The sequence below is a fragment of the Podarcis tiliguerta genome (genome assembly GCF_965153285.1).
Source record: "Podarcis tiliguerta genome assembly, chromosome: 13".
Taxonomy (NCBI): Eukaryota; Metazoa; Chordata; class Lepidosauria; order Squamata; family Lacertidae; genus Podarcis; species Podarcis tiliguerta.
In genome coordinates this window covers 34,933,660-34,958,921 of record NC_139546.1, presented here as the reverse complement: position 1 = coordinate 34,958,921, position 25,262 = coordinate 34,933,660, and the positions used below count along the sequence as shown (strand labels likewise).

Sequence of the window (25,262 nt, the reverse complement as noted above, 5' to 3'; positions counted from 1 at the left end):
TCATCACTCACCAACAAAGGAGTACTAAGGGGTTGATAGGAGTTGTAGTCCAAAACATCTGGAAGGGGTTGGGGAAGGCTGTCCCAGAAGGACCCAGAGGACCACACACACACACAAAATCATACGTAAACGCCATGTAAAATAAAGTTTCCCTTTTATTTTTAAACTGGGCAAATTCCAAACGCTTGTTAGTGTTGGGAGGGGGCTCTAATTCGGAGCAAGGAGGCTGGTGGGGAGCAGGGCTGGTTCTGGGCCCCTACTGGACTCCCCTCTTTCCTTGGATCTCCCTGTTGGGCCCAGCAGTGTGCGCCCCACCTGTCTGGGGTGCCCACAGTGAGAGGGTGCAGCAGGGATGAGTGTCTCTCGCTGGGTGGCTTAGCAGTTCCCGTATCTCAAGCTCGGATTTTAGCCTCCCTTGCCCGCCTGCGCTTTCAGCCTACCCCTCGTTTCGTTCCTTCAGCCCCTGCCTCCTTTCCCTCCGTCGCTGGCTCTCGTTTGCACACCCTCGTTTGCATATAAATGTCCATTTGTTCACTCTATTTTTACCTATCTATCTACGCACCGCCAGCTGTTCCCTGCCATTCCTTCTCTCGGGGCTCATCCACACTTTAGCCTGTGCTTTCCAGGCACAGGTCGGGGCTTAGAAGCTCAGCGTCTGAGCGATGCGGGTTTTCCCATGGGTCGCTGTTTGCTCCGATTGGGCGGGGAAACGGCAGGGGCAAGGGTGCTCAGACACAGGGCTCTAAAGCATGGAAGGGGCCTGGCAGGAGCAGAGGGAACCTAAGTGCGGACAAGCCCCCCATTCAGGTACCTATTCACCCATTTGGCCTTTGACTTGGCTCACCCTCGTCCTGCCTCTTTCTTTTCCTTCTTTCTATTACATTCTCCTTCTTTGATCCCCTTTCCTTGGCCTTTTGCTCACTCATCACTCTATTAATGCCCCATATATTCACATACGGGGCATTAATATTCATATATGTGTATTCCTATATATGCATGGGAATGGGATATAACTGCTCCCCTCTCCTTTTCTCTTGCGTTCTTATAGAAGGCAGGCAAATGGAATGAGTGAAGAAGAGATCCAAGTGAAAGGGGATTGGGGGCAGACAAGATGCAGCGACGTGGCTAGCCTCATGGAAAGAGGTGTGTGTTTTGGGGGGGTGGGATCTGCTCTGTGTTAGTCGGATGGCATGGAGGTGGGTTGGGTCGGGGTCTTCTGGGGTTCATCTAGGGCAGGAATCCGGTCCGGTAGGGAAGGTCCACTTCTTCGCTAGCACCGACATAAGACGCTCTCATGCTGGGAGAATACTGTGGGGCGATACATAGACAGGAGTAGAGGAGTTATTATTACCCAAGAGAGATATCACAACAGCAATAGGAACAGCTGCAGGTGGGGAACTTGTGGCCCTGCAGATGGCGCTGGACTCCCAGCTCCGATCAGTTCTCAGGACACAACCACACCTTTAAAGTACAGTGGTACCTCAGTTTACGAACTTAATCTGTTCTGGAAGTCCATTCTTAAACCGAAACAGTTCTTAAATCTGAAATACAGTAGTACCTCGGGTTACATACGCTTCAGGTTACAGACTCCGCTAACCCAAAAATAGTGCTTCAGGTTAAGAACTTTGCTTCAGGATGAGAACAGAAATCACGTGGCGGCAGCGGGAGGCCCCATTAGCTAAAGTGGTGCTTCAGGTTAAGAACAGTTTCAGGTTAAGTACGGACCTCCGGAACGAATTAAGTACTTAACCCGAGGTACCACTGTATACTCAGAGTTGAGAGTGGATTTCATGCTCTTTATTCAGCTCATAGTGAAGAGGAATGGGAGTTCCCTCAGAATGTCTGCTTTATATACATTATTTACACAATGGGCCCCACGTGATTGGCTAATTCCAGGATTCACCTGTAAGCCGATCAGGTTGCGGATTTACTTCCACCTGGAGCTGGATTGGGTGGCTCCTGTGGACCAATCAGACTGCTGCATTCTGGATCCTATTGTTCTAGGACCAATCAGACTGCTGCATTTTGGATCCTATTCAACTCAGTACATAACAAAATCGTGGTGTGCTTTCCCTATTGAGGCCTCCTGCCACCGGTGCCCTTCCACTGTTCGGATTCCGTTCTTAGACCAAGGTCAAGTTCTCAAACCAGGACACTATTTCCGGTTTTGCGGAGTTTGTAAACCAAATTGTTCTTACACCGGACTGTTCTTAAACCGAGGTACCACTGTACATGACTCTCCTCCAAAGAATCTGGGGGAGTGTAGCTAGTTGCAGTTGCTGGGAATCGTAGCTGTGCAAACAACAGTTCTCATGATTCTTTGGCAGGGGTGGGGGGATATGTGCTTTAAAGGTAGTGCATGAATGTGGCCAATGGGAGACTGCAGTCCAGCAAATTCTGTTTTTTTTTTTTTTTTAATATATATTTATTGAAGTTTTCAAATAAAGCATATATTAGATAAGCACAACTTATCATTGTCCATTTAACATCTCTCAGTTATTACATGGGACTCCCCCACACCTCCCGCATACACTTACATCATTATTAAATTTATTTCAAACAAATTATCATTTAACTCATCTTAATTAATAATCTTAATTTGGTTTGACATATGATTCAGCCTTAAATCTAATTTAATGGTAGACAGTTATCTGCACTGGCATCCAATTCAACACTCAGCCAAATTACAATATTTTTGTAAATAAATCTTAAATTCCCTCCAGTCTTCTTCCATCCTTTCTTCTCCCTGGTCTCGAATTCTGCCGGTCATCTCGGCTAATTGCATATAGTCCATCAGTTGCGTCTGCCATTCTTCCACAGTGGGTAGCTCCTGAGTTTTCCAATTCTTGGCAATTAATATTCTTGCTGCTGTTGTTGCGTACATAAAGAATGTTCTGTCCTTTTTTAACACACTCTGGCCTACAATACCCAGGAGAAAGGCCTCTGGTTTCTTAGTAAAGGTGTATTTAAACACCTTTTTTAATTCATTATATATCTTCTCCCAAAAGGCCTTCACTCTAGGGCAGGTCCACCAGAGGTGAAAAAATGTTCCTTCATTTTCCTTACATTTCCAACATTTGCTATCAGACGAATGGTATATTTTAGCCAGTTTAACAGGGGTCATGTACCATCTATACATCATTTTCATCACATTTTCCTTCAACGCATTACATGCAGTGAAGTTCAGCCCAGAGGTCCACAACCTTTCCCAATCTTCAAACATAATATTATACCCAATGTCCTGCGCCCATTTTATCATTGTTGATTTTACCATTTCGTCATGTGTGTTCCATTTCAGCAGCAAGTTATACATTCTTGAAAGTACCTTAGTCTTAGGTTCTAACAGTTCAGTTTCTAACTTTGACTTTTCCACTTGGAATCCTAGCTTTTTGTCATTTTTAAACACTTCTTTAATCTGAGCATATTGTAACCAGTCTCGCACTTTGTCTCTCATCTTTTCTAAACTCTGCAATTTCCAGTTGTCACCATCCTTTTCTATTATCTCCCAATATTTTGGCCAGTTGGCCTCCATATTGGCTCTTTTCCGAGCCTTAGCCTCCAGGGGTGACAGCCACCTCGGAGTTTTATTCTCCAGTAAGTCTTTATATTTTGTCCAGACATTAAAAACTGATTTTCTGACAATATGGTTCTTGAAGGCCTTATTTATCTTAGCTTTATCATACCATAAATATGCATGCCATCCAAACGCGTTATTAAAACCTTCCAAATCCAAGACATCCGTATCTTCAAGAAGTAACCAATCTTTTAACCAGCAGAAAGCTGCAGCTTCATAATACAACTTTAAATCTGGCAGGGCAAAGCCCCCTCTTTCTTTCGCATCTGTTAATATTTTAAATTTGATTCTGGGCTTTTTGCCCTGCCAGACAAATTTAGAAATATCTTTCTGCCACTTCCGGAAGCACTCTGTCTTGTCTACAATCTGCAGTGTCTGAAACAAAAATAACATTTTTGGCAATACATTCATCTTGATGGCAGCTATTCGGCCCAACAAAGAAAGTTTTAGTCTTGACCAACTATCCAAGTCTCTCTTAATTTCTGACCAACATTTTTCATAATTATCTTTAAATAAACTCAGATTTTTTGCTGTTATGTTTACCCCTAGGTATTTAACTTTTTTAACCACATTTAGTTCTGTCTCTTTCTGAAGCTGTTCCAACTCATTATCTGTCAAGTTTTTCCCCAAAACTTTAGTTTTTTGCTTGTTTAACTTAAATCCTGCCACTCGACCAAAGTTTTGAATCAGTTGTAGTACTCTTTTCAAACTAGACTCCGGCTCCTGTAATGTCAGAACTAGGTCATCTGCAAAAGCTTTAAGTTTATATTGTTTCGCTCCGACCTGAATCCCTTCCACCAACCTGTCCCCCCTAATCATATTCAGGAGCACTTCCAGAACCGAAATAAACAGTAATGGGGAAATCGGGCAGCCTTGTCGTGTACCTTTTTCAATTTTAAACTCTTCTGTAACCACATTGTTAACTATCAGTTTGGCCTTTTGTTCTGAATATATTGCCTCAATCCCGTTCTCAAACCCCCGTCCCACTCCCATTTCTTTTAAATTCCCCTTCATAAATTTCCAAGATATGTTGTCGAAGGCTTTCTCCGCGTCTATAAAAATTAAAACTGCTTTAGTGTTTATGTTTGTTTGTAAAAGTTCCAATATGTCTATGATGTTCCTTGTGTTAGTAAACATATGTCTGCCCGGGAGAAAGCCTGCCTGGTCTTTATGGATTATCTCACTTAAAACTTTCTTAAATCTTCGTGCCAAAACATCTGCAAATATTTTGTAATCCACATTTAAAAGGGAGATGGGACGGTAGTTCTTGAGTTGTGTCTTTTCAGTTTCTGACTTTGGAATCAATGTGATAAATGCTTCTTTCCACGATTCAGGCGCCTTCTTCCCCTCCATTATTTCATTACTGACCTCCAACAAAGGTTGTATCAAATAATCCTTCAATGTCTTATAGTAGTTAGAGGTCAGTCCATCTGGCCCTGGTGATTTGCCCTGTTTCAGACTCTGGATGGCCTGTTCAATCTCTTGTCGTGTTATTTTGCCATTCAAAATTGTTCTATTTTCTTCTGACAGCTTTGCTAATCCATTTCTCTCCAAAAATTGTGTAATCTCTATTTCATCTTGTGGCCCTTGAGTGTATAGCTTTTTAAAATACCTCTGGAAGCACTTTCTAATCTCTCCCGGGTTCTGAATGTTCCTTCCTTCAACCTCTAAGTTTGTTACTGTATTTAATCTTTGTCTCCTTTTCAGCTGCCAAGCTAGCAGTTTCCCACATTTATTTGCCGATTCAAAAGTTTTTTGTTTCATTGTTTTAATCTTCCATTCTATTTCCTGATTTATCAGTTTGGAATATTGTGCCTGATAAAGTTTAATTTCTCTCAGAATCGGTTGGGACTTCGGGTTAGATCTTAACTTCTTCTCCAACTCTTTGATACTTTCCAGAATTTTATCTTTCTTTTCATTTTGCAGTCTTTTCTTTAAAGAATTCTGTTGAATCAAGAACCCTCTCATCACAGCTTTACTTGCATCCCAGATAGTTCTTTTTTCCACCGTAGTGTTCAAGTTAATCTCAAAATAGTCCTTTAAAGTTTTTTGGGCCTTCTTTACAATTCTTTGGTCTCTAAACAGGCCATCATTCATCTTCCATCTAAAGGAGCCGGTTGGGATCAATGTCATATCCATTCTCAAGGCGTTATGGTCGGAGCATGTTTTAGGGCAGATTTTCACCTTCCTCACCTTAGGTGCCAGACTTCTAGTTATCCATATTTGGTCGATTCGTGTCCAAGTCAGTTGAGCTTCAGAAAAGAATGTTCCTTCTCTTCCCAAGGGGTTTCTAACTCTCCAGATGTCAACCCAGTCCATATTGTCAGTCATTTCAAAAAAGGTCTTAGGTAGTCTTCCCTCTTTAGTAATGTTCTGGTTCTGTGACTTATCCATATTTGTTGATACTACCCCGTTCATGTCCCCCATCATGATGACGTTGTTGTAATCCAGATAATCCAGCATGGTCTCGTGCAACTTCTTATAAAAATCCGATTTTCCTTCATTTGGAGCATAAATTCCTAATATCAAAATTTTTTCTCCTTGATACTGTACTTCTATTGCGAGGATTCTTCCACTTTCATCTTTAAAGAGAAATTTTGGTGAAAGGCTCTCTTTTGCATAGATCACCACACCTCTCTTTTTAACTGTATCCGATGATATAAATTCTTGACCAAGCCTTTTATTTATTAACACCTTTCTATGGAGCCTAATCACATGTGTTTCTTGTAAGCATATAATGTCCAATTGTTCCTTTTTTAAAATATGAAAAATTTTAGACCTTTTTTCGGGACTGTTACAGCCATTTATGTTCCAGCTCAAAAGCTGCAGAGACATCCTGGATAGGTCTGGTTATTCTTTCTGGGGTGGTACCTTGTTCTCCGGTCCTTGAGGATCCGAGGGGGCGGGCTCCCCTGGAAGTTCTGGCGCTGGCAATCCAAGTCCTTTGTGGAGGTCTTCTCCGTGTGCTCCCAAAAACTTGTCTCTATCTTCCACTGTTTTGATTTTGATCTTTCTCCCTCTGTAGGTAAAGGATAATCCTTGTGGGAACTCCCACCTGAAGATAATTGCGTTGCTTCTCAACAGTCTTGCCAATTCCGTGTAGTTAGATCTAAAGTCCAGCAACTGCTTAGGAATGTCCTTATAGATTTCAATTCTCTTGCCCAAAATGTCTAGTGACTTTTCGTAGTGCAGGCCCAAAATCTTGTCCCTTTCCTCCTTTGATCTCAGTGTTATCAAACAATCTCTGGGCTTCTCTGTCCTTCTGACTCTGCCAAGCCTGAAAGCAGATACGATTTTGAAGTCTTTTTCCTCTAACTTCCAAAACTTGGCAAATTCCTTAGTTAGAAATTCAATAAAATTATCTTCTTCCACCTCTGGTATTGACCGTATCCTCAAGTTGGTCTCCCTGTTTCGCAGTTCTGTCATCGAAAAGTAAATCTGATGTTCTCCAACTTGTTTGCTGAGTGGTCTTACTTCTTTCTCAAGTTCTTCCAGTCTTTGACTAGTATCTTCAGCCAGTTTACGATTTTCACCTACAGCCTCCTTTAATTCTCCAATAGACTGGGCATTCCGTGCAACTTGTCCAGTCAGCTTATTCAAGCTTTCTGTGTTCTGTTCAATTTTAGCTGTATGCAAATCAGCCTTCTTGTCCAGAGCCTCCAGTTTCTCCAAAATTTTCTCCAAGACAGAGCTACTTGTCCCTGAAGCCATATCTCCCAGGTGCAGCTCCTCTGTCTCTCCCTCCCCTGCCTGTATTAGGGAGGCCGCCTCTATGTCTGGAGGCAAAATGGAAGGCAAGGCCGGCACAGAAGATCTGCGCTGTGAGGCTGCAGATAAAGTTAGAGTTGTTTGTTTAGTCCTTCCTCTTCTCCTTGCGCCACTCATTCCAAAGTTATCTGTAATCCAAGGTCAATCCAAGTTGTTCCCATGAGAAAGCAGAGTCCCAGATACAGTAGTCAAACAGAGGCCGGGAAAGGGAAAGTAGGACAAAGTCACTGCTGTAAATCCGAAATCCTCTAGAGGGAGCTTAGTACGTCTTCAGGGAAAAGATCAAATCCAAGTTAAACTTGTAAATTTAAATCCATGTCCATCGCCTCCACAATGTATTATTTTTAGCAGAGTAAAACTTAAAGCAAAACAGTGTTTCTTACAGTGCCTTGACTGCAACAGTTTCAAAGTATCCAGTTCCAACTCAGAATGTTTCAAAACCTGAATTCAATGTATCCAAAGTTGCAAACTGGTGCTCTTCCAGGCAGCTCCAGCACCAGAGATTCTTATTTATTTTGTAATCCACTGGTTCCACAGAAGAAGAGTATCAATGCACTCCCAATATGACCAGCAAAAGTCAATAGCTCAAAGTCTTTCACTCAGAAAACTGCTTTAACAGGGTGCCAGCATTTAGTTAACGCATAACTTTTTGTCTCCACTCCTCCTGCTCTTTGCTTAAAGTTCAGTATAGCGGGAGATGGGCTTCCTGCTTATCCTCACTCCGTTTTCAGCCAAATTTCAACTTTTTTAAAAAAGTTTTAAAAGTTTCAGAAAGTTCTCAAAAAGTTTCAGAAAGTTGACAAAAGTTTCAGAGAGTTTTCAATGTCCAAATTTACTCACGGGTTGTAGTTTCCCAAATTCAGAAAGTTGCAGGAAGAAAGGACAGCGCTGACCGGCAACAGCAACGCGGCTTCACTTCGCTGTTTGCGCAACGACCCACAGCGCCGCTACCCCCTCCGCGATCCGGAGCCCCTTACGAGGTCCCTTCAACGTTTTGGGGGCTGCTTCTGGCGCCCGCCGGGTCCCGAGACCACAGGCTTCTGCCACCTGTGGTTTTCCTGAATGGGTCTCCGCTTCGCCGTAGCGGACGACCCGTTTACAGCGGAGCTCCCTTCTCCTTACTCGGAGAGGGCAGCCATTACCGGTCGCGCCGCCTCCGGAAGTCCTGCAGTCCAGCAAATTCTGGGGTGCCACAGGCTTCCCATCTCTTCACTGCTTCGTCGTTCTCTATCCACCGGCAAATGCATATGGCAGACAAGCAAGACGCAGGTTGGGGAAAATGAGCAGGCAGAATATGTGAACATTGCCTGAGCATTTCTGCGTCACACGGCCCTTTCTTCAGATATTATTAACAAGTGCTGCCAGACAACTGGTCGCACAGGATATTAGCAGCATCCAAATTTGCCCTCCCGCCCCCTTTTTATACGTGATGTGCTCATTGACCACAGAGTATACCTATTCCTCAACCCAGCATTCTATATTTGGAGACTTTGTTTAACCCTTCAGGTTCATTTTTTTTTTTTTAAATGCAGCCTTCTTGGCAGTTGACATGTAGTCATTCCGTGCAGCTTTAAGGGAGCAGAATTCCTGTACAATTGCATCAAACTGCTTATACAGTACCAGCAAACACAATCCCCTTTCGCTTTCCACTGTGTGTATATGGTCCTGTTCTAGCCAGAGGAGTTTTTAATGTTTGATGTTTTATCATGTTTTTAATATTCAGTTGGGAGCTGCCCAGATTGGCTGGGGAAACCCAGCCAGATGGGCGGGGTATGTATGTATGTATGCATGCATGTATGTATAAATAAATAAATATCATCATCATTACAGATTTTCAATAGGCCCCCCTCTACTGTTTTCGCAGCACAACCATGGCCACAAAACTACAGTGGTTTGTTCTGCAGCCGCTGTGGCCACTGTGTATCACCCTAGTGTGCCACATCTGGGGCCCGTGCAATGCTGCAAACTTACCGAAGGGGGTGGGGAATGGCGGTCGATGAGGGGGACGCTCTCAAATCGAGGACTGCCACTGTACGAAGCGCTTTGACTCCTGCAAGCAACACCGACAAAGAAGCTGAAAACAGGTCCCCCCTCCCTCCCCCTCCCTCCGCAGATCACTACCCCAGAACTGGAAGGTCAAATCCACTCTCAGAGATACTCAAAAGCCTCTACTCTGCCTGTCTTTCACAAGTTCCCAGAGAGCAGGCAATTTATATGGTTCTCGGTTTATTTTGGTCACAATTCAGGAAGCCATAAACCAGAAGGCGGATCCTCGTTTCACCAAGGCGTGATTGATACGCCTGCCTGGGCTGTGGATGCTCTTTGTGTTTTGGAGTCGATAAATTCCCTCCTTCCGTCATATAGAACCATGGAATCGTAGAGTTGTATGTGTTTGAAAGTTTAATGGGAGAACTCCACTCGCAGGGTTTCATATGCACAGGCACAACTTGTGCAATTCTTCCTTCTCAGAAAAAGGGAGGGACAGAGCCGGCCCACCCAAGAGGCAGGGTGAAGTGCCTGCCTCGGGCGGCAGAAGGGCAAGGGGCGACGCTCTGCCTGTCCCACCACTTCTGCTGCTGCCACTGAGAGAGAGGTGCTCATGCGTGTGCCATTGCCACTTGCCATCCTTGTCCCTTGGCAGAGAAGCCAAACAGCAATGCTGATTCCTGCTAAGTCTGGCCCTGGCTCCTGCTGAGTTTGGCAAAAGCCAGGGTATTTTTCCATGCCACGTTGCTGCTTGGATTCCCTGCCCTCCAGGGCGGAGAAGCCAAGTGGCGATGCTTTAAGGCTTCCCAAACTTGGGTCTCCAACTGTTTTTGGACCACAATTCCCACCATTCCTGGTCTCTGGTCTTCCTAGCTAGGGATGATGGGAGTTGTAGTCCAAAAACAGCTGGAGGCCCAAGTTTGGGAAACCCTGATTTAAGGAGTGCCTCAGCTCCCTTAGGTGGCAAACCGGGATGGGCCACGGCCCGGGAAGGTGACAAGATGGAGGAAACGATACTGTACTCATACACAGTAGGAGGAGGGCAATGGCTAACCCTCCACTATACAAAGAGGATTCACAACCCAGGTTAAGTGAATCAGCCAGATCTAAGAAAAATCTGGCCTCGGTCGCTTCGAAAAATTTTAAAGTGGCATTTGTACACCATTCCGAACTGAATCTTGCCCCAGATGTTGGGCCAGGGCAGTAACAAAACAGAACAGTAAAAGGGTCATGAGAAGGAGGAAAGGAGAAGAATAAAACAGAATGTTTGTTGGAGAAGTTTACCCTACATTGGGAAGCTTTTGGGTGAGAAAAGGAGCAGCAAAAGGGAGAGGGAGGCCTATGCTGTCCACGCCAGAAGAGCCTCTCTGGATTTGGGATTTGGGAAAGCTGGATTTTGGGAAAGCTTCTGTCTTGGGGTGGGAATAAGGGGTGAGAATGAGTGCTGGGACAAAGCAGTTGTTGGCTAATTCCAGTGCAAACAGGGTGGGCATGGGAATGGGAGAGCAGGAACATAAGTGACAGAGAAGTGAAGGAAACTAAAGGATTCATTATCCATAACTCCCATGGAAAACTGCTTGATATGGGCTGGATTGTGGTGGTGATGGCAAAGGACGTCCATGGGTGGCACTTAATGGATACAGGTTTGGGTTGAGGAGGAACAGCTTTTGAAATATAAAGGATTGTGGGGGTTGGTTTGGGTCTCAACCACGCATGCGATTTTGTGTTTGTAAGGCTGCGGTTTGTCCACAGAAGGAACTGCTGAACGGGTCAAACCAGCCTCTTCGTTAAGTCAGGCATCCTGTTATCATCCATCCTCTCACTTCACCCTCTTTACATGTCTAAAGGAGCTGGTGAAGAAGAGTTTGGATTTGATATCCCACCTTTCACTCCCCTTCAGGAGTCTCAAAGCGGCTAACATTCTCCTTTCCCTTCCTCCCCCACAACAAACACTCTGTGAGGTGAGTGAGGCTGAGAGACTTCAGAGAAGTGTGACTAGCCCAAGGTCACCCAGCAGCTGCATGTGGAGGAGCGGGGAAGCGAACCCGGTTCACCAGATTACGAGTCCACCGCTCTTAACCACTACACCACACTGGCTCACATAGAGACTGTTTGGTGATGATGTTCTTTCAGGAGAGTGGAAACCTCCTACCCATTCACTTGGGTGGATGTCCTGCCATCCTAGAGGGCCAGAGAGCCAGAGAGCTAGTCTTTTGTTTCAGCCAGAGAGCTAGTCTTTTGTTTCAGGTTGATCTGAAGCCGAAAAGAGACACCGAGGTGTGGCTCGCTCTGTGTGTTTTATTGTTCTTTGGGAATCGGGTAATTAAAAGGTGTCCGGGAAACAGAGGTGATGAACATGGGTGAGCTACGTACTCATGTCACCACATGACAACCACTCCCTCTTTATGACCTGTTTGTGATGTATTGCTGATGCTGTTGGAAGTGTATTATGGGAAAGGGGTGGATAAGTCTTAAAAGTTCATGCAACCCCATGCTCAGGGTTCTGACTCTTTGGGTGTTTGAACCTTGTTGCAACAAATAAAGATCAGGTCTACTGACCACTGTTTTGCTTCTTTAACTTGGCCGGAGACTCCTTCCTTTGACTGACCGGAGGGACCCTCGGGGAGTGGCACCCCGACGAGCTGGACAGTGGAGTAAATCACACCCCCCCCATGATTTTTTCCTTATCAGAGTGTTAATGCTTTGGGCTCTCCCATCTTATGCTCAGGTGGTAAAGGTAAAGGTACCCCTGACCATTAGGTCTAGTCATGACCGACTCTGGGGTTGCAGAGCTCATCTTGCTTTATTGGCCGAGGGAGCTGGCGTACAGTTTCCAGGTCATGTGGCGAACCCGAGCAGCGCATGGAAATGCCATTTACCTTCCCGCCAGAGTGGTACCTATTTATCTACTTGCACTTTGATGTGCTTTGGAACTGCTAGGTTGGCAGGAGCAGGGACCGAGCAACAGGAGCTCACCCCGTCGCGGGGATTCGAACCGCCGACCTTCTGATCGGCAAGTCCTAGGCTCTGTGGTTTAACCCACAGCGCCACCCGCATCCCTTATGCTCAGGTGATATATATGTGTAAATAAAACCATATATCCTAAAGTCATGCCAAATCCAGGGCAAGTACTTGAACCCCTGGGTGCTCTTGCTGCTTGGAGACTGGCGTGTGTGCAAGTGTGTGTGTACACACCTATATACATAAACATCTCTCTGTGTGTTTGGCTTTAGAACACAGGAATGACATGCAGGAGTCAGGAAATGAATGAGCAATGACAGGTAGAGAAATGAAGAAAGCACGACTCGGATGAGGGCGATGCTGTAGCAGTAGGCGAGGAGGAGGAGGAGGAGAGGAGGAAGGAAAGGGGGAGGAAGCACTCAGATGCAGGTTGGGAGGGAGGGGTGGGGACTGCCCTCCCTTCCCCCCGCCACTCGCGCACTCGGATCTGTGCCGGTTGCTGGCCGCTCCGAGCCCCTCCCGCCTCGCAGGGGGCACCGTGACCGAGCGAGCGGGGAGGGGGGGTTGGGAGGTGGGCGCTTGGGGCTACTCACATGTACTGTGAGACGGGGGCGTTGGAAATGGGGGGGGCTGAGAGGCGCAGGCTGCCACGGCTGCCCCAGCTTGAACAGTGGCTATAGGAGCCGGGCAGGGTGGGCCCGGCCCCCCCCGCGCGCACCGTCGGCTGCCTACGTGCCTGGGGCGTGAAAGGGTCGTCGTCCTCCATGTCGTCGTAGTCCGAGTCCCTAGACGGGAATCCGAGGAGAAAGAGAAAAAGAGAGAGTGAGGGGCAAGGTTGGCAGATGTGTGGAAGACCTCTCAAGAAGGGTGTGGCCCCACGATTGTACTCAAGAAGCAAGAGAGCAGGGTCCTCTTTTGTACCACTAGGCTCATGGGGGGCCATGTGTCCTACTTTACAGGGAATGCTTCTCTCCTTGAAGGATTCTTTTTTAAATAAATAAATAAATCTTTTTTATTATTATTTGAGTTCGGGATTTTTACATACATTATATTATCTCCTTCCAATTTTTAAATTTCCCGTACAATTTTTTTCTTTCCCTCCCTTCCCACCCACCCATATCCACCGGAAGGGTTCAAACAATTATCCTCAGCCATGGGCATAGCGTCTTTTAGTTTCCACCCAATGTCTTTTGTTCTCCTTGAAGGATTCTATACCTTCCAAGTGCCAGAGAAAAAATGGCGGCCATGCTCTTGCCCCGATAAAGTGTTTTTCGGGGCCACAATCCCGTGCGGCACCCAAAAACATGTGTTCTTGGGCACCGTGTGAGATCACGTTCCCCAAAAGCACTTTTTTCAGGGCGAGGTGCAGGTCACATGACATGCTTGGGAGAATGTCCTGGAAGACACACGTTTTGCATCAGAAAATGTTAGACCCTAGCAAACGGCAAAGCCCTGATCCACTGCGGTCCTGCTCCAAATTGGTCCTGCTCCAAATTGGGGCCCCGACATCTGGAAACAACTGTTCTGAACTGGGATTGAAGCAAGGAATGAGGAGTTAATGTTCCCCTACCTCTGCACTAGGTTCCAATTGTACCTGCAATTTCCTTTAAAAAACCCATTCGCACAATTGTGTGAATAGTGTGATCTCTAGTTTGGCCCTGATGCTAGACCAGAGCATAGGCTGGTTAGTTGGCTGGGGCTGGGGCTGGGAGTGGGGTTTCTTTATCAGCCGGAGAAGCTTTTCACAGAATGGAGGTAAGTATCATTACCCGCTAAATGCCTGCGCATCAAGACAAACTGTTAAATACATAGGACAGAAAAGCTAGTTAGAAAGCTGCCTGATCAACCAGGCTGCAGCCGGCATGTCAGATGCTGCAGCTAGAATGCCTCTGGCCACAAGTTGACCGCCAAGTACCCTTTTGCAATTTTGCATGGGAACACGACCACACACCTAGCTGATGCTCCAGCTCGACTGGCTGATAGTTATCCATCTCCCAAGATGTATTCGCTCATTGCTTAATTGCACATAATTGCACATAAAATCTGACCACAGGAATAAATTCTAGATTGGGAAGGCAAATAGCCACTTGTCTGGTTTTCTGTGGCAAAGAAGAATGACCTCCAGGCAAATCTTAACGATAAAATAATTAACAGGGAGGTGATACAAAGACTACTGCAATCGACACAAGATAATATCACCAAGCGCTGAACCACTGGTATATTACGAGTGAACTCTCTATTTACTGCGTTTGCTATTGTTTAAGATAAAACCCATTTGGGAAAGAAACTACATTTGCCATTTTTATGGACATTTATTGCTTGTTTACAGGTAGTTGCCTTGGTGATATTGTCTTGTGTCGATTCCAGGCAGATCTGGCAGGAAAGCAAGAGGAAGGGCCAGAGCTGAGCCTTGGAGGACACCGTACACATGCAGAAGGTCCGAGTTCACTCTCCTATTGAATCAGACCAAGGGGTCCATCCATTCCAGCATCCTGCCTCTCACAACAGCCAATCAGATGTCTTCTCTGGGGAGTCCAAAGGCAGAGGATGAAAGCCATCACCCTGTCCCATTGTTGCCTCCTGGCAACTGGACTCCAGCTCCCATCAGGCCCCGCCAGCATGGCCAATAGTCAGGGGCGAAGGGAACTGTAGTCCAACAGCATCTGCATTATGGATCCGGCCAACGGCCCATCCAGTCCAAGCATCCTGGCCAACCAGGTGACATAAGTACAATATAGCTTCATATGTTCAAGTTTTGCAAAAGTGGACTGTTGTTGTTTGGTGGGGGAGCTTTTTAAAGTCAACAAATGACCAACATAAGATGATGTCTGGACAAATAGGGCAGCAGCCGCCCCACCCCATGGGACTTTAATGGGACCATTTGCAAAATTGCATTAAATCTGATGCCCAACTCGATGACGCCAAGGCTGTGGGTGCTCACCTGTTCTGGAACCTCTTCCACGCTCGGGGCAGACTGCAGACGGCAGTGGTGAAGGAAAGGGCAGAGAGGAAGGAGAAGAGGAGGAGGAAGAGCAATCCTTCCATGCCATCGTAACACAGCCCTTTCAGGGCATCCACATAGTCCTAATAATAATAATAATAATAATAATACATTTTATTTATACCCCTCCCTTCCCGGCCAGAGCCGGGCTCAGGGCAGCTAACACCAGTAAAATTACAATAAAAATATAATGGGGGGGGGACACCAATTTAAAATACAGGGTTAAAATACAATTTAAAATGCAGCCTCATTTTAAAAGTAGCCCATAGATCATAACCATAAGGGGAGGGAAACATAAGGGTCAGACTGAGTCCAAACCAAAGGCCAGGCGGAACAGCTCTGTCTTGCAGGCCCTGCGGAAAGATGTCACGTCCGGCAGGGCCCTAGTCTCTTGTGACAGAGTGTTCCATCAAGTCGGGGCCAGTGCTGAAAAGGCCCTAGGAGAAAGAGGAAGGCATGTGCAAGCGTACACACACACACACAGAGCAGGGTTAACAGGAGAACAGGCCTGCCCAGATGCTCTTCTCAATAGCTTCTTTGGTAATTCTTAAACTAAGTTTCCCTAGAGCAGGGCTGGCCAGACTTCAAGCTTGCAGGACCTGCATTAAGATTCTTGGGTGTGTGTTTTTAAACTAAGACCCTGGTGGTAGTACTCCTGTTGAAACCCACCTTGGATCAGGCCAAGAGCCACCAGCTGAAGACTAAACTACCAACTCCTGTTTCTCTCTTCCTCTTCTCAGCTGGCAGGCTGCTACCTTCTCTAAGCTCTGATGGGCATCTCATTCAAACATACAAAGAGATTCCCAGTTATCAGGAGGCCATTCTCCTAATCGTTGGCTCCTTTTGATGAACCGTCAATTGACCGCCCTGGGTTATTAGCCAGCAATAATTTATTCTGAACATTGTCATGAGACAATGTGTTGGATGTTCAGAACAGCTGCCGAGCAAGATTTTGGCTGGAACACATTCGGTCCTTTGAATGAAGTTTAATTTGGGCAGTTTGAATGATGCTGTGCTGATGTGCTACAATGGATAAATTTGGAAGCTCTCTTCAGAGATGTCATGCCATGGAGACGAGAGCCACCGTTCGTCAACGGCATTGTACGTGTTGTGAATGACGGACACGGTATTCGACAAAACTGCTGAAATAATAGCAATTGTTCCAGAATAAAACGTAGGGGTCTTTATTTAATTATTTTGCTTCGGTGTTGGGGTGGCCACCAGATCCCAAAGGGGAGGCCGCAGGCAGGTCCTGAGTGCAAGAGCCGCTCTCCCTGTCTTGTAGTTCCCAGCAGTTCGTATTCAGAGGCATCTTTCACTGGTATGCAGCCGTAGAAAAATGACAGGTATATGACATATAGGAAGAATAAGAGTGTGTGGGTTACCTTATGAAGTCCCCGGCAGTTGAGCAGAGCAATAAGGTTATGGAATTTGCTTTCTGTGTTGTTCAAAGTGCTCTGGATGGATAAGATGTTTTTCTGCAATGCACAGAGGATGTGAGGAGAGAATCCAGTAGCCCTGGATTACACAGCCCTTTCCCCACCCCTCATCCTCCTAACCCACCAGATCCCTTTCCGGGCCAAGAGAATCAAGAGTCTAGGCACCCAGCATTTTTCTGCCCCCCCCCCCCTCCTATCTGGGAATTCCTACTGACCTCAGCTGCTGGAAAATGTGGGATGGCTTCTCTTTCCAATCCGTACAGCTGAGAATGTATGTTGGACAGTGCCCTCTGACACATAGTGAGCCTCTGTAAAATGGCGGGAGGAACACAGGGCATGTTGGGTTAGAAAACTTCACAAGCCCACCGCAAGGGGGGGGAAACTTCCAAGAGTTCTTCTGGTGAGGCCTGTAGCCACACAAGAGCTCATGCTATTCTTTGGGCAGAAAACCACTGAGGGCAAATCCACACCACCCACTGAAAGCACCTGACTTCCCCCAAAGAATCCTGGGAGCATTAGTTTGTTGAGCGTACTGAGAATTGTAGCTCTGTGGGGGAGAAACTACAGTCCCCAGGATTCCACATGCTTTTAAATATAAGGTGTGGATCTGCATCTCAATGCCATCTCTTAAGGGCTGCAGCCAACCCACATGTCTCCTCAGCACAAGGATTTACACTTGCGCAATGGAAATCTCCCCCCTCACCTGCTTGGGTCCTCCCCAAATATGCAAATCTGGGAACTCTTAGGACAGATTTAGGAGGCACACCAGGGGAGGGAGTTCCGTTGTGCAAGTTTAAATATTTGTGCTGATGGGACAGGAAACGGCCCTGAATTTCTAGGTTAAAAAACAAACATAGCTTTTGAGATTTTCTTTTGCTTTCCAGTCCATTATGGGACGGTTGAATATTCAGTTCAGCAAATCATAATGGGCAGAACTCGTTTATTCCGCAATGTCACGATGGTACCAAGTGCACCAACATAAAACTAAAAAGAAAGAAAGGAACGGCAAGTTTCTAGTCCCTACTGCTGTGAAGAAAAGCACAGGCAATGCTTGGAAGAATCCTGTGTGCAGGGCCGTCTTACCCATAGGTGCTAAGAGTGCAGGGCATCCGGGCGCCGGGCTCTCAGGGGCGCCAGGCCAAGAGTCCGGAGCCTGAGAGTTGAGCCCAGGGAAGAGCCCGTCCGTCGGTCGGAGCGCCATGGCGGGCTCTTCTACTGCGGGCGCCCCTGCGCCATGAGTTCGGGGGTGAGCGAGCCAGCGAGACGCTGAGGTGGCCGGCCAGCTCTGCCCTCCTGCGCACCTGGGACTGGGCAACTGGGGGGGGGGCGGATCTTTGCACCCCGGCGCTGCATATGCTTAAGACAGCCCTGCCTGTGTGAGTATGTGGCTGGATGTGGTGGGAGCAGAGGGGTGGCCCATGGCGTTTCAGGGTCCTGCATAATTCTTTGCCCTTCTTGACACAAATAAGAGTGGACATAGCGGTCGATTCTAACATTGCATGGTAGGGAATTTGGGATAGGCTGGCCCAGAGTCACTCCACGCACCCACATGCAGCACACTTCTTTAAGGCTTAAGGGAAGCCTACCTGCTGGAAAGGGTTAAAGACGTCTTGGCTGCAGGTTAAGTAGTATTGCAGGATTTCTGTGGGATTGGGAAGAAAAGGAAAAGGAAATCAGACCGTGGCTCCCTATCAAGGCACCAGGCTTTTCCTGTGCTCCTCCTGGATCCTGTGTTTGTTTGATCTAACTTGGGTTTTACACGTTCAAAAAGAGGGTCTCTGCCCTTGATAGCAACAGGACAGGCCATGTGACACTTTATGCAGGGGTGGGGAACCTTTGCGTGCCTCCCCTGCCCAGATGTTGCTGGACTACAATATCCATCATCCCTGACCATTGGCCACGCTTGCTGGAGCTAATGGGAATTGCAGTTCAGCAATATATGGGGGTCTAACCACATGACATGCAGTAGTGCCTTGGTTCTTTATTTCATTGTTGATTAGCTGCTGTGGGGAGAGCTATGGGGAGCAGTTGGGAAGGGCCGCCCTTTCTTCTCTCACTCTGGACAAATATTACCTCCCCTCCCCTTGCAGCAATTATTAACTCCAGAAGCGCAGGCTCCCCTATGTGCCTATGGTGGTGTTACAAGAATTGTAAGGTCTCAGATATAGAATAAATACTCATAAATGCACACATATCTAAATATATGAACCATGTGTCTGAAATAGTATGGGAGAGCAATCCTGAAGCCATTTTGACTCTCCCAATGACATCAAATATTCCTCTGCAGTAAGGCAGGAGTCGTGTTGGAAGGAAGGGCACTTCAGTCTATCAGCGGTTCTCAACCTGTGGGTCCCCAGATGTTGTTGAACTACAACTCCCATCATCCCTGAGCTCTGGCCTTGCTAGCTAGGAGTGATGGGAGTTGTAGTCCAACAATATCTGGGGACCCACAGGTTGAGAAAGGCTGGAATGTTTCCAATGATGATGGCAATGTGTCTGTGGCATGTCACTCAGTTTCACACAGGAGGATCCAGGGCTGGCCCAATACGTTTGGGCACCTGAGGCGAACCACAAAATGATGTTCCTCCTCACTCTGCCAGGGAAGAAGGGGGGTAATGAAGATCCACCTCGTGGTTAGAAACAAGGGGGGAATCAAATCAACCCAATGGTTAAACTAGGAATCAAGGGCAGTCGTGGGGGGAAAGCGGCTCACTCTGAATCGCGACAGGTGGGGACAGAGCCTAGGAGACCCCGGAGGGCAGCCCCCACCTAGGAATGGGAGGAGACCAGCAGACCAGGCCACTGCGGAGGCAGAATTGGGTGAGAGGGGCTGCCAAGGAAATGGCAGATCTAGACTGGAAGAAATGTGCTATGTATGCGTTCCTTGGAGGCTGGATTTGCCGCTCCTGTGGATCCTGGTGCCTAAGGTGGTCGCCTCACCTTGCCGGCCCTGGGAGGACCACGGCCTCACAATAGGAGGGGATAAATAAAAGAGTTCCGTTTCATTGTTTGCTACTTTGGATAGTCGTACCGGTCGTAGTTCAACGTAGTGCTAAGAGATTTCTGCTTGTTCCCCTTTCTTCCCCCCATGGGCTGTTGTGGGGGTTCTCTCCACCCTCCAGAGTAGGTCTGAGGGAGGCCTGAGATCAAAAAGATGGGGAGAAAGCCCCGCTTTGCTAGTGGGGATCCTTATGCCGGCTTCTGCTAAGGGAACCAGGGGGTTGAATCCAGCCTATTTATCATTAACTAGATGTCTCCATCAGAGAACCTCTGTCATAGGCCCATTGAGAAGCGAATCAATGGCGAATGAATGCCCCACAAAATACCTTGGGTTTCGATTCTTTTAGACACGGATGCTAAGTCTGGGTGACAATCTAGATTGCCTGAAGCAGGTTCAGTGGCAATTAGCCCAAGGAAGGCCTTGCAGCTGAGCTGGCAAGTCAGGTGTGAGTTTAAGCCAGGTTTTTCAGGTAGGGTTGCCAACTAACCAGTGGGTGGGGGGGGCAGGAGGGGAGTCCCAGTCTGCTCCTGTGCATTTAACAGCAGACCTGATACCTGCAAAATTTGGCATCGGAAGCTTTTCACAGCATGGAGAGAAACATGATCGCTGGTGAACCTCTACACATCAGGCTTCTGCAACGAAGGCACAGCTTGAAAGTTGTCAGCCCTGCTCCCCAAATGCTAACCCACTTTACTTTTCCCTGGGCCCCACGGCACTTCCAATCCTACCTGGGCTGAGTCCAGTGCTGGCTTGGGTTGTGTTCATCACATAGCCATCTGGCTCAAAGCAGAAATCGCTCAGTCCCTGAAGGGAAAGGGGAAGAAACAAATGTCTCTTTGACTGCAGTCAGTCGCTAGCAGGATCTAAGCAAAAATGTGTGACTGCAGAAGGTGGAGTCCAGCACCTTTGACAGCCATGGGTCACTTTGATAGGCATCACAACAGAAGGCTCAAAGCTGGGATGGTGGGGGCAGCAGCTTTGATCTGCAGGGCGTGGGAGAATATGGAGGGTTCAAATAGAGATTTTGGGGGGGGGGGACTTTGAAAGGAAAGAAATAGTGATCTGGGCACTGTCCCTGCCAAATGTATTAAGAGAAAACAACAACAGCCCCAAACTCACCACAGCAGCTGCTGTCTCCAGCCCCATGGAGCCCCAGCTCAGGATGAGGACTAGGAAACTCATGACAGTCATTCTGTAGGCAGAAAAGAGAGAGGAAGGCACTCAAACGGGCACTGGCGGTGGTGCAGTCCGGGCAGGACTCTGGGGCAGAAGCCAATGGCCTGGCTCAGTTAAATGAATATGAAGCATACCCTCTAACATGTACCAGTGCAAAACCGGGATGCTTGTCTTCCGGGGCTGTGCTCCCATGCGAATCATTTGACCCACGTGAGAGCCGCTATCTCGCATGAGACACATGTCCGGCCGCAATCTCACATGTTTTTGGATCCTGAGCTCTTGTGTGTTTGGGGGCACCATGCTCGTGCATGAGAGCGCAGCCACCACCCCATGGGATGTCCTGATTTAATGGGGACAGTTGATGGATGTGACCCATCCATGCTGGCTCACCTCATCTGGAATTACCGTATTTTCTGCTCTATAAGACACACTTTCCCCCTCCTAAAAAGTAAGGGGAAATGTGTGTGCATCTTATGGAGCGATTGCAGGCTGCGCAGCTTTCGCTGAAGCCAGGAGAGCAAGAGGGATCGGTGCGCACCAATCCCTCTTGCTCTCCTGGCTTCAGGGATAGCCGCCCGAAGCCTCCTGAGCGCAGCAGGAGCAGTCCCGCTGCGCTCCGGAGGCTTCGCTTCACTGGATAGGTGCTGCACAGCTTTCCCTCTCTGCGCAGCGCCCCTTCAGCAAAGCGGGAGGAGAAATGGAAGGGGCTCCATTTCTCCTGTTGCTTCGCTGAAGGGGCGCTGCGCAGAGAGGGAGAGAATTTTTTTTTTCTTGTTCACCTCTTCTAAAACTAGGTGCGTCTTATGGGTCGGGTGCGTCTTATAGAGCAAAAATACGGTAATTGAAGGAGGACCATCTAGAGAGCGAAGGGGGGCATGTGATTCTAAGACCAGAATCTAACATGACATCACTATATCATGGGGCACTGAGGGGGCTGATGGGAGTTGTAGTCCAAAATGTCTCGAGGGCACCAGGTTGGCCAAGCCTAGTGCAGATGCGATCTGGTGTGAGCACGCTGCCTAATTACCATGAATGGGGATATTGCCATGGTTTTGCTTCAAAGGGCTGCTTAGTTAGGATTTGACAAACAAATACTAATAGTCCTTGATAAGTTTGGATGGTGTACGGGAAACCCAGCTGCAGGAGTGCCTGGTGCGAATGCTTGGGAGACCGGGAGTGAGCAAGAGGGCTTAGAAATGGTGAAGACATCGATGCAGGAGGTGGGAAAGAGGTGTGGAATGGTGGCAGGGCCTTTTTGGTGGTGGTGGTGGGATTTGGAATAGTAGGGGCAATTGCCCCAGGTCTCATACACAGAGGGGCCACATCAGTACTGGCAGATTGTACCACTGGCAGGGGGGAGGGGAGGACATTGACAGAGGCTGCAGTGAGAAGGAAAGCGGGGGTGTTGCCTTTGTTAAATAATTGAGTCCTGTGGGCCAGGGAAAGGAACTGGGTTGCAAGGTCTCTATGGGGTTCTGATAGAATCATAGCATTGCAGAGTTGAAAGGGCCCACGTGGGTCCATAGCTGTCAACTTTTCCCTTTTTTTGCAAGGAATCCTATTTGGAATAAGGGAATTTCCCTTAAAAAAAAGGGAAACGTTGACAGCTATGCGTGGGTCATCTAGTCCAACCCACTGCGATGCAGGAATCTTTTGGCCAATGTGGGGCTTGAACCCACAACCCTGAGATTAACCTTGCAGGTCTACTCCTTTGCCTCTCCACTCGGGCTCTTCTGGGATACTGGCAAATGAAGTGAGTATTGCAAGCAGATCCCTCTCATCTAAAGGATCTTGCAGCGCTGCCTTTTGGAATGTCTCGCTACCCAGTTTGTGTGTGTTTCTGCACGGCAAACCTTTACGTTTTGATATTAAACATTCCCCTGTCCCCCGAGGGAGGGCCATACAGCTTGAAGCCCGCTGATGTTTCGTTTCAAATGGGCAATTCCTCAGTGCATCCCTGTTGGGTGCGTTTAAGACATGAGTAGGCAAACTAAGGCCCAGGGGCTGGATCCGGCCCAATTGCCTTCTAAATCCAGCCCGCAGATGGTCCGGGAATCAGCATGTTTTTATATGAGTAGAATGTGCCCTTTTATTTAAAATGCATCTCTGGGTTATTTGTGGGGCATAGGAATTTGTTCATTTCCCCCCAAAAATATATACCGAGCCCCCCACAAGGTCTGAGGGACAGCGGACCGGCCCCCTGCTGAAAAAGTTTGCGGACCCCTGATTTAAGACGTAAGACGCCTTGTAGATTTGCTCCCTTGTCTCCTTCCCTCCTCCTTCCTCCCTCTCCCCTCTTCTCAGTTGCCACCTCCCAACACCAGCAGCTCCCGGATGTGCCCACCAGATGGCGCACTCACACGATTACCAGCCACTTGATCTGCTTCGCCAGCCCCAGCAAGGTGAAGAGACAGATGATGAGGTCCAGCAGCAGCAGCAAAATGTAGGCCAGCCACCTGGGGTGCCAGAGAGCAAGAGATGGGAGTGAGGATGACGCACTCAGCCCGCTTCTTCCACCTCCGACCCTTCTGCCCACCTCTTCCCACTGCCAGGTTGCTCCCCCCACCCCGGGACTGTAGAGTTGTAGGTAGCCGACTGTGGCCTCTGCCATCAACCCCTCTGTCCTACCAAGCCTCCCAGGCAGTGGTGCAGTATGCTAAATCCTGAAATTCACATGTTCTTCATGGCACCAAGCAGCAAAAATGGGTTTTTGACCAACACAGGCATCATGGCAAAACACTCCCTAAGTTTCCTTTCCACGTCCTGTACCTCCTGCTTTGCTGAACATCCAGGCTGATTAGAAGACTTAAAAGCTTTCTCGCTGTTTTGCAGGCATAGGCAAACTCGGCCCTCCAGATGTTTGGGGACTACAACTCCCATCATCCCTAGCTAAAAGGGCCAGTGGTCGGGGATGATGGGAGTTGTAGTCCCCAAACATCTGGAGGGCCGAGTTTGCCTATGCTTGCTGTTTTGTGACATTTTTGTTGGTCATCATAAAGCAGTGGTTGGTTCTCAAACTATTTTTTCCCCTCTGGATCACGCTTTCAGAATAAAAAATTGCTCGCGCCCCACTGATTTTTTTTTTAAATTGATAAGAAATACTTTGGAAAACAAAAAGAAAACAATCCCTAGCAGTGCTTGATTTATAACACAGGACACAACTGCTTTATAATACGGTCATAGGGACATCCAGCAAGTATAAAACAAGGCAGCTACACATAAGAACATGGATCATTCCCAAACACTTGATGTTCTTGCTCTCATCCTGAAAAGATATCTATCCATATTCTGCAAATAATAATAATAATAATTTTTTTACTATACCACACTGAAATATCTAAAGATTGCCCTCGAATCTTTCTCACACACTTGCCATCTTCTCCCGCTATACCCTCTGAGAACCACCGTCATAAAGGGACTTTGGGGTTTCCCACCCACCAGCCTGCAAATAATGAGTGGAAGTTCAGCCATAGTTTTACAGACTAACGTAAACCTACTTTATTCTCTGAGCTTATTTGGGGCCCCTCTGGACTGGTGTTTTATTACGGGTGTGTTCAAGAACTTATTATTGACACAGTGATAGTGTGTTCAAGGCAGGTTCGCTCTGTATTTATTAAATTGTTGTTCCCCAATCCTATCACATGGTGGCTATTTCAGAAGGGCCAGAAACAACTGCGGTCCACAAAGGTTCTACGATTTCAGCAGGAAGTAATGGGATGTGCACTGATGGGAGATGTGGATTGTGTTAGGTTACAAAGGCCTATAGACAGCTGGTGTTTCTACTGTTGATAAGATTCTCGAGGTTGTTGTTTTGTTAGGGAATGCATGAATGCTGTGTTGAACTCTGTACTTTTCTTATTCCAAGTCGCCTAAAAAGTGTTTTTGTACTAATAAATCCGAAAAGCAACAATGAAAAGAAAACCTATGCTCCCTGGAGTACACTTTTTCTCATCATACATCCATTTCTACAGAAAGCCTGTCTTTCTGTCAGTACTAACACCCACCATCATTTCCCAGTGCAAAAAAGGTAAAGGTAAAGGACCTCTGGATGATTAAGTCCAGTCAAAGGCGTCTATGGGGTTGTGGTGCTCATCTCGCTTTCAGGCTAAGGGAGCCGGCGTTTGTCCACAGACAGCTTTCTGGGTCATGTGGCCAGCATGACTAAACCGCTTCTGGCGCAACGGAAGCCAGAGCACGTGGAAACGCTGTTTACCTTCCCACCGCAGTGGTACCTATTTATCTACTTACACTGGCGTGCTTTTGAACTGTTAGGTTGGCAGGAGCTGGCACAGAGCAATGGGAGCTCACCCTGTTGCATGGATTCGAACCACCAACCTTCTGATTGGCAAGCTCAAG

The 25,262-nt window shown here is 47.4% G+C and overlaps 1 protein-coding gene and 1 long non-coding RNA gene across 3 annotated transcripts in view; one reads left to right on the top strand and one right to left on the bottom strand.

Annotated features, from left to right (window-relative positions):
* Positions 1 to 137: 137 nt before the first annotated feature.
* TTYH1 (tweety family member 1) overlaps positions 138 to 25,262 on the bottom strand; it is a 67,913-nt gene continuing 42,788 nt past the window's right edge. The window contains exons 5-14 of one of the 2 annotated variants that reach the window (XM_083411622.1): positions 23,267 to 23,362; positions 20,850 to 20,922; positions 20,459 to 20,534; positions 18,316 to 18,371; positions 16,945 to 17,037; positions 16,676 to 16,768; positions 15,231 to 15,373; positions 12,883 to 13,074; positions 9,314 to 9,392; positions 138 to 1,308 (exon numbers count right to left, since the gene is read on the bottom strand). In XM_083411622.1, the coding sequence (XP_083267748.1) occupies positions 1,228 to 1,308; positions 9,314 to 9,392; positions 12,883 to 13,074; positions 15,231 to 15,373; positions 16,676 to 16,768; positions 16,945 to 17,037; positions 18,316 to 18,371; positions 20,459 to 20,534; positions 20,850 to 20,922; positions 23,267 to 23,362 (982 nt within the window). In that variant the 3' untranslated portion in view covers positions 138 to 1,227. The remainder of the gene's footprint in view (positions 1,309 to 9,313; positions 9,393 to 12,882; positions 13,075 to 15,230; positions 15,374 to 16,675; positions 16,769 to 16,944; positions 17,038 to 18,315; positions 18,372 to 20,458; positions 20,535 to 20,849; positions 20,923 to 23,266; positions 23,363 to 25,262) is intronic. The other variant, XM_083411623.1, reaches the window with a different exon arrangement.
* LOC310663625 lies at positions 13,761 to 16,463 on the top strand. Its single transcript, XR_014504540.1, has 2 exons — positions 13,761 to 15,007; positions 16,031 to 16,463. It is a non-coding gene; the product is annotated as an uncharacterized lncRNA (long non-coding RNA).